Genomic DNA, 8774 nt, shown 5'->3' on the forward strand with positions numbered 1-8774 from the left:
AAGCTGCAATCAGGATACATCTGATTTTGTATCTGGCATCACAATATCAGATGCCACCTACTGCCATGTGCCCTTAAACAAGGCACTTAACCAGCTCCAGGGGTGTTTCTCTGCAGTGGAACATGTGCTGCCTCCTCCAGATACTCATAGTGATATTGGCTTCTGTGGCAGATGGGGGATCTGTGATACTCAGTCGACCTAAAGTTTCTGCACTAGCTTTTCGGTGGAGTGACTGGGTAAGATTCTCCTGGAGGGCAGTCACTTGTGTTTGCGAAGCAGACGGTCTGTGTCCAGCAGACGTCCTGTGTTCGAGCCTCAGTATGAGCCAGTACCCACTAAGCAAGCAGTGTGACGTCCTTTCCACTTGCAGTCTTTCTCCCATAAACCCACTCCATACTTCCATCTCTTCAAAATAGAAATGTGTTATTCCATCAGATTTATTCTGACGCTGCAAAACAACCATAACATGTACGAATATCTTGACAGGGTTGTAGCCTATATATTATTTGTGGGAATGCTTTAAAAAAGATGCACATATTTTGATCACTATGTCTGCCCTCTAAATAACATTATAGTGTCCAGCTGTTTCGGATGTGAAACCATTTCTGCCATCCTTACCACCTATGTCTTCGTTTTAGCATCTTTCCACCAACTGGGCAAGAGTTGGGAGTTTGAATTGACCAGGGGAATGCTGGTGTTGAAACCCATGCTGTAGGCTATAATTTTGGAATGTCTAATTGGCATTTTGGATGCATCAAAAGTAAAGCTGAGAGGAACACTCTGTCCTCAGATGGCTGGCTCGCCCTTTGTGATGCGGCTTTCAGCAATGAGCCTCTGTGTGTAATGTCATGTTTTATCCATCCATACCTAGTGCACTCTCATAGCTCACACAAGACCGTACCTTGACTTTCTCCGTCGTAACAATCGCCGCAATAGGGCTATCGAATGAATGAGGGCTTTTGTTTTGCGCGCAACTCGGGCATCTTCACGGTGTACTCGTCTCGTTTCCATGACGATTTCAAAATCAGGTTGACTGAAAGCGAGTTACTGTTGGCAAAACGAATGTATCTAAAGTGGATCCATTTTATCGGACTGGACTAATGGGCTTCCTAAGAATTCGATGGAAACGATTGAGTCCGTTTTTGTCAATCATGGAAAGGGACTAATATACTATTTTCGGCCATGCCACAATGGTTATAATTCTGGTCTTGCTATTGGTGAATGTATTACACCCCAGTCACCAAAAGCCTCGTTCTTCTTCGGTGGTAAGGACATTTACTCCACAGAGTTTCGGTGGGCAGAGCTGTGACCTCAGGCAGCGCAGGGATGCTGTGGGGCGCGGAGGAGTGTATGAGCACCTTGAGGGAGCACCGAGACACAGAAAGCTGTACTGTGCCACAAAATATCACTTACAAATACATCCCAATGGGAAAATAGATGGGACCCTGGAGGAGCATAACCCTTTCAGTGAGTACAGTATTATTTGCGTTCTTATTTCTGCCATGTTATATGCTATGCATATATTGAAGTTTATGTTCAGCCACTATAGAGGCTAAAGCCTAACAATAATAGTCCCACGGTATACATGATTGGAAATAGTTTTAAAGTAGACATTCATGATTTCTCAGTTAAAACAGAGCTTCTTCTTCTTTACTTCTTACAAGTCGCGTGCATTATTATGAGGGTCGTTCCTACTATCCACTGTGCATTGGTAATTTGGTAGGCTACATTGGAGTGACCAGAACACTACCTGATGATGTAAAGTGTTACTGAAGTCTAACTAAAATCCATACAGCATTGTTGTTGCATCTAACACAACTGTAGTGGTATCTACATTATAATAACATTGTTATTACTCTGACATAAGTATCACTTGTCATTCCATGAAATGACAATGAATTTACTTTTTTTTTTTTTATTGACTGAATTGTTTTCCAATTGAGGTATATTGGAGATCACAGCAGTGGATGTGGGACTGGTGATGATTAAAGGACTGTTCTCCGGGAGATATCTGGCCATGAACCAAAAAGGACGACTACATGCATCTGTAAATGAGACATGATCTCTGAGATCTTTCTTTGTCCTCCCTCTGTTCTTCTGTCTGTCTGTCCATCCGTCTGTCTGTCCGTCCGTCCGTCCATCCGTCTGTCTGTCTGTCTGTCTCTCTCTTTCTTTCTCTCTCTCTCTCTCTCTCTCTTTCTAATAATTGGATAATTGACTACCATTCATATACAGTCTAATTTCCATTGTGCACAGAGTTACATTTGGAAAAACTTTATTTGGTTTCAACTAAAGTCATTTTGTTCTCAGGCTGTCTTCACCCAGGAGTGTGAGTTCATGGAGCGGATCCATGAGTTAGGCTACAACACCTACGCCTCCCGCCGCTACCGGACAACCCCACACTCCACCTCAACAGGAAGTAGGCGAAGGGTGAGCGCTGGGAGGCTGTGGTATGTGTCAATCAATGGAAAGGGCCAGCCAAGGCGGGGCCTGAAGACCCGAAAGACAGAGAAGGCCTCCCTCTTCCTGCCTAGGGTCCTGGGCAACGAGGACCATGACATGGTTCACCTGTTGATCAACAGTAGTCTGGGGTACAGGCAGAATGCCCTCAGACTCACAGGGAAACAGGGCAGAGGAGATAGAGATGTGTCCATCTCCAGGGAGCTTGATGACAAGTCTCACTTGTCAGACACGTGGACTGTGGGAAGAGCATGACTGGTGACTGAGAGATACAAGCTCCCCCTGCCCTCATTTAAACCGGCATAATGATACTGTCCTGTGAATAAAGTGATCAGTGTCTCGAATATAATGTATCTTTGTACACTAATTGTTAACTCACATTATCGTAAGTACATGCAGTTAATGTCTTGTATTTTTCTTGATGACCATTTCATAGGAAGATGTCTGGAAGGATGCATGTGGATTTACACAATAATACAATGTACAAAAAAGCACTTGTACAATCAATGGTATATTGTCCTCTGTGACTCAGTTGGTAGAGCTTGATGCATGCCAGGCCAGGATTGTGGGTCGCATCCTGATGTACGTTACTTTGGGTAAAAGTGTTTGCAAATGATAAATAGTATGTGTATTACCATTGTGGTGTTAATTTATTTGCTTTTTATATCATAAACACATTTTCATTCAAAATTGCTTTTGCATTGTTTTTCTACTGGTCTATATAACTCAAGATTCATTCATCATGGCAGTCTAGATTTTTATTTAAGAATTAGGCTAATAGTCTAGAGTTTTGAGGAATTATCGGGTTGCCTGTGTAAACGCAGCCTTTGGGTTTTATTTTCAAGGTGTATCATCGGTTCTGTTCATTAGTGGACACTGCACCCTAGGGGCAGCAAGTAAAACCACTTCTCTTCAGACGTTCTGTTCGCATTCAATTACATTCCAAGAGAGTAACTGTACTCTTTAAAATCAATATTTTAAGCTATTATTAGTTGACCAATTTCCCAATGACAACAGAAACGTAACGAAAGGAGCACAGCTCATTCGTTATTGGAGTAAGGACAAGGTAAGACAGTTGTAGGGCCTACTAATCTCAGTAATGTAGTCATAAATCACTTTCTTACAAAATCAGTGTATTTTATTATTTTAAATTACTGAAACAAGTGACGGACTGTGGCTTTAAAATACATTGTTTCACACCCTGTGAAAAGTTGAACAAAGACATCCTGGATGCGGCACCCGGTCCAGCATAGTTCTGACGATAACGCAAAACCACGTGGCTAAAATGCAGCACCATGGAGAGCAGCTGGATACGCGTATGTATAGGCTAGAATTCAGAAGCCTGAAATTATTATTCATATTTTGTCTCTTGCGTGATGTATGGGTAAATATCAACAAACAACCGATCTAATAAAAATCTAAAAGACTGTGTTGGAAGTGTAATTCTTGCAAAGCAATTAATTACCTAAACCTTTTTTTCAAGTATCAAATAAAATAAGTAGGCTATCTAAATATCAGACTAAAGGCTAATATTTTTCTTGGGACGTGCGTTTGCGTTAAACATTTACTCTGAACCGATTCCAAAGCAATATTGTTGGAAGTTTAGTACCCAAAACACATTTTTAACATCAAATAAAGTTAAGTATATTTGATACTTTTGCCAAAGTAATGGACCGTTTTGACTAACTCAGGACCACGTTATATCAAAAGTGAATATAGATTTATCAGTGGAGGCTGCTGAGGGGAGGATGCTCATAATAATGTCTGGAAAGGAGCTAATGGAATGGTAACAAACAAATGGAACACATGTGTTTGATGTATTTGATACCATTCCACTCATTCCACTCTAGCCATTAAAATGAGCCTTTCCTCCCCAATGAAGGTGCCACCAACCTCCTGTGGATTTAATATAGCTTCTTACGTGGCCCTCAGTCTTTGTTTTATGTATAATTTGACAATTAGCCGCAATATTTCCACCAGTAATTCATTCGCCAGCTTGAAATAATGAAATTATGTTTGTGAACAGGTGCATAAGTCGCTGCGCCTCACGCCCCAATTGACACCTCTATGTCATTCCGGTTGTGTATTACACTGGCAAAGTGGTAATAGGCTTTCCAAGGTGTGGACGGTCACACATAGGGTTCAAACCTCGAGCAAACCTTTGATATAAACTTGTATTTAACTTTTATGGACGTGCATTGCTATTGCATGGGTGGTTTACGCATCACTGGCCACCATGGGCCAGAAGTTGAGTCTAATAATGGATATCTCCAACATCCTGTGCGTAAAGCTTAGGAACCTTGTGCGTAATCGCTTGGTACAGTCTGGGGTTTTTACATTGTGTTTAGCTGATCAGATGAACAGAAGATTACTGGATCAGATTACTGTAGATCCCTCATCCCCATGGCAGGAGGCTTGGGTTGATAATGTCACCAACCTTGTTAAGATGCTAAAGTATTTGTCTTGCATCAAAATAATACAAATATAACCTTATTGTTGATATTGTTCCATTTAAATAATAGTTTTCTGTCCGCCTGTCTCTTATTTCCATTATTGTAAAAGTAGGAAATTCCACTAAAGTGCTGTTGTTTTCCTGTTATGGTTTCATTTATAGCACTGTCTACTGTGCAACAGTCTGCTGCCTTTTCAGCTTCCTATTCTGCATCCTGCAATACATTTGTTTTATTTCAGACGATATCGGAGGAAGTTTAAGACAACGATCCCATGCGTAATTCATCCTGTCGCCTGGACACGCATTGAGACGCCTGGGAAGAGCAAGATAAATACACTATGTACAGGCTGGGAAAACGTTTTTATATAGGTTACATGTGTCAGCTCACACTAACATTACAGTCAATACATCAACCGGGCGCATTGAATTGCTTGCCCACCGCCACTCCGATATCAAAGTGCACAAGAAAGGGAGGTGGTTTTCTCATGACTTTGCGTCGAAGGTTACTCCAACTCTAAGAGTTGAGAGCAACATTTTGGTACAGTAGGTGGCGTGTGATATAATTTCGGAGCACATATAAGTATCGTCAGGAGAGGAGATACATGGCCAGGTCCTGCAATACGACTGACAACACACAACTCCTACACAAAGCAACTCGGAAAGAGTAATACAAAAAACAAACAGCGGAGCCATTGAAGTAGCCTACAGAAAAGACTTCATGCAGACTCAGAAATAAGTTACCTTTTTCACTGGATAGACTAGTGAGGCTCACTGAGTCCCCCAGTCTCCACAACTTTTTTTGTCAACCTGTGAGCACCACGGACAGGGGAAAGGGGATTTGGGGAATTGTAAAACCTCTTCAAACACGTGAGACAGCACTGACCGACAGCACAGGGATGTCTGTCCACGCGTCCTGGCTACCAGTACCGCTGCTGGTGTGGGGACTAGTGTGTACCTCAGTGCGCACTGCCCCGTTTGCGGATAGGCAGACCGACAATACAGAGCGCCATTGGGAAACGCTCTACTCTCGCTCCCTGGCTCGAAACCCATGGGAAAAAAGAGAAATCAACCGAGACGGTGACTATCTTACAGGCATCAAAAGACTTCGGCGTCTATACTGCAATGTCGGCATTGGGTTTCATATTCAAGTTTTACCAGACGGAAAGATAACTGGAATACATAACGAAAATAGATACAGTAAGGTCATTTTCATGCTTTTATTGAACTCATAATCTCCTGCGCCAATTGTTTGATGCCCCTCTCTTGGTCTGCAACCTGTTTGTGTCATGCGCCACCACTTTGGAACTTCATATTATGGGATGGAGTTGTGTGAATGGGCACCATGCCAACTTGAGCATAATACTGTGTTTGATTAGGCTACTAGCAAATTGACGTCACATGGATGTTGGTGTTATTGTCCCATGTGACTACAGTGGATGGATGCAACGGTGTGTTTTAGCCAAGAGTGATTTTTCATTTCGGCTTCTTTGTAAGGCTTTGATTAATGCGCCTCCTTGAACAATTTTCGCAGGTCTTTTTTTTCAAATAAAAAGGCTTCGGGACATGTTTCTGAAATGTCAAAAGGAATCAGGGATGATACCAGATCTGAGAGTGGATGAGGGGGGGGGGGGGGGGGGGTCCCCAAACACACTCACTTTAAAATGTACTATTTTATTAAAACGTTGTAAAAAAAATCTCTCTAACCAAGTGGATTATTTATCTTTAGGCTCCCCTACTGGTATAAATAACACAGTTTATAGATCTAACTTCATTCGAGTATATATTTAACTTTTTCTAAATCACAAAATATTAGATCAAAATGCCTCAAAATCGTTTCTTTGGAGTGACTTAAAAAGTTGATATGACACAGATTAAATGTTTAATTGAGCAAGACTAGTAGCATCCAGGGAAAGTGTTGAAAACACCCATGAAGTGGTTTCTGTGAGAATTACAGGAGGGGAGTGTTTATCAATATATTGGTGTGATGTTAGGTCAGTTGTTTTCCATTATATTTTTATTTTATTTAACTAGGCAAGTCAGTTAAGAACAAATTCTTATTTACAATGACTGCCTACCCTGGCCAAACTTGGACGGCGCTTGGCCAATGGGACTCCCATTCACAGCTGGATGTGATGCAGCCTGTATTCAAACCAGGGACTGCAGTGACACCTCTTGCACTGAGATGCAGTGCCTTAGACCACTCGAGAGCCCGGGTATTATGGAGAATAGACTAGTCATCATAAGACATTAAGGTATTCATTCCAGTAGTGTATAAAGTCAGAACACATTGGAAAATATTGACTATTTTTCTCTTCTTTACTCACAAATTAGTCTATGAGAATACGTTATTTAATTTTTTTAAACAATCCTCAAATAGAGCCAGAGAGACAAGACAAAGTTGTTGTGTTTTTTTTATCTTGTTTTATTGTGCAAGCCCAATGTAGGCAATTTAATCAAAAGTCCAACCTGTTACTGGGTACTTGACTGAAAGGAAGTCTACATCATATTTAGCCTAGGCCTACTCGATGCTCCAATTCATCATCTAGTATCAAGGGAGGAAAGCATCATTTCCTTGCAGGATGTTCCAGTACCAGTTTGAACAGAGACCTAAACAGACCTGTCTACTACAGTTGTCCTTATCTTCTCCGTCTCGTTTTACAACACAATGGATTATAAACAACTTCGTTTTGGTGTAGATAAGTACTGTGTAAACATAGCACAGTGATATTCTTTGTCTCATTTCAGGTCTCCTTGAGATATCACCTGTGGAGAGAGGGGTTGTGACGCTCTTTGGCGTCCGAAGTGGTATGTTTCTGGCCATGAACAGCAAAGGGAAGCTCTATGGATCTGTAAGTAGACATGAAATGTTTTCTTGGATGTATTTCTACGTCACAACTTACTTTGCTTCATGAGAGATCTCCACAGCAAAATGATAGTCAATGTCTTGGCATGCCTGTACATGTTTTGTAGCTTATGAACGTCATAGTACACTACGCCACAGATTCATTCAATACAAGACATTTCCTTTCCCTAGACTCCATGACATGTACAGTACCCTACATGGTAATATGTAATTGTCGAAAAAAAATTCCAAGTGTTGAGATTGACATGCGTGATGGGCGTCATTTGGCCAACAGAGCTTCGTCTACGGTACATTGGATTATTTTAAGGTAAATATTAACCTCTCTTCTCTCATCCCTTCTCCAGGGTCATTACAATGATGAGTGCAAGTTCAAGGAGAATCTCTTGGCAAATAACTACAATGCTTATGAGTCAGCAGCTCACCCAGGGATGTATATTGGATTGAGTAAGACTGGCAAAACCAAAAAAGGAAATCGAGTTACACCAGCTATGACAGTGACACACTTCTTACCAAGGATCTGAATGACTCCAATGAGACTGTACCTTCAACAAGGGTAGAGGAGAGAGACTGGAAAACAATGCACTTTCAAATGTTTTTCTAGAGTGAGATATTTAAGTTATTTATTTATGATTCCTGAGAATGTTTCTATTTTGGGAAAGTGGAGTAATGTAGAAAGAGGGGATGAACAATGACAATTGTTTTGTTTTGTTTGTGCTGCTATGTGTCTTACGATGAGTGCTTTTTTTTTAAGAGTAAAATTGATTTTGCACTTTTTTTTAAAGAACTGTTGTGCAGCAAAGGTTGTTGTGCAGTAAGCATTGTCATCCTACTTGTACTACTTTGAAAGGAATTGGAGACCCACATTTGTCAGATTTGTGTCTCGGCATCAAAAAGGAAGATGATGATAGCAGGTTCAAAGCATTCAGTTCAGTACTGGTCCCATTATTTTTTAATTCCTAATTGATTTACTGTTTCACTACCTCATTATGGAGCTGCAAG

The 8774-nt window shown here is 41.1% G+C and overlaps 2 protein-coding genes across 2 annotated transcripts; both read left to right on the plus strand.

The window, feature by feature from the left end:
* Positions 1-782: 782 nt before the first annotated feature.
* On the plus strand, positions 783-3150 carry LOC110499942 (fibroblast growth factor 3-like). The gene is made up of 3 exons (XM_021577002.3): positions 783-1467; positions 1944-2047; positions 2311-3150. Exons 1-3 carry the CDS (start codon positions 1191-1193, stop codon positions 2713-2715), a joined length of 786 nt encoding a protein of 261 aa, XP_021432677.1. The 5' UTR covers positions 783-1190; the 3' UTR covers positions 2716-3150.
* Positions 3151-5616: 2466 nt separating this feature from the next.
* LOC110533914 (fibroblast growth factor 4B-like) lies at positions 5617-8438 on the plus strand. The gene is made up of 3 exons (XM_021618510.3): positions 5617-6109; positions 7658-7761; positions 8120-8438. Exons 1-3 carry the CDS (start codon positions 5809-5811, stop codon positions 8294-8296), a joined length of 582 nt encoding a protein of 193 aa, XP_021474185.2. The 5' UTR covers positions 5617-5808; the 3' UTR covers positions 8297-8438.
* The last annotated feature ends 336 nt before the right edge of the window (positions 8439-8774 follow it).

The sequence above is a fragment of the Oncorhynchus mykiss genome, chromosome 2, assembly GCF_057628025.1.
Source record: "Oncorhynchus mykiss isolate SJ-2025 chromosome 2, ASM5762802v1, whole genome shotgun sequence".
Lineage (NCBI taxonomy): Eukaryota > Metazoa > Chordata > Actinopteri > Salmoniformes > Salmonidae > Oncorhynchus > Oncorhynchus mykiss.

Coding starts and splice junctions, on each gene's coding strand:
- LOC110499942 (XM_021577002.3), top strand. CDS start 1,191: ATGGTTATAATTCTGGTCTTGCTATTGGTGAATGTATTACACCCCAGT. Junction 1,468..1,943: donor GGAGGAGCATAACCCTTTCA/GTGAGTACAGTA, acceptor TTTCCAATTGAG/GTATATTGGAGATCACAGCA. Junction 2,048..2,310: donor AAGGACGACTACATGCATCT/GTAAATGAGACA, acceptor TTTTGTTCTCAG/GCTGTCTTCACCCAGGAGTG.
- LOC110533914 (XM_021618510.3), top strand. CDS start 5,809: ATGTCTGTCCACGCGTCCTGGCTACCAGTACCGCTGCTGGTGTGGGGA. Junction 6,110..7,657: donor ACATAACGAAAATAGATACA/GTAAGGTCATTT, acceptor GTCTCATTTCAG/GTCTCCTTGAGATATCACCT. Junction 7,762..8,119: donor AAGGGAAGCTCTATGGATCT/GTAAGTAGACAT, acceptor TCCCTTCTCCAG/GGTCATTACAATGATGAGTG.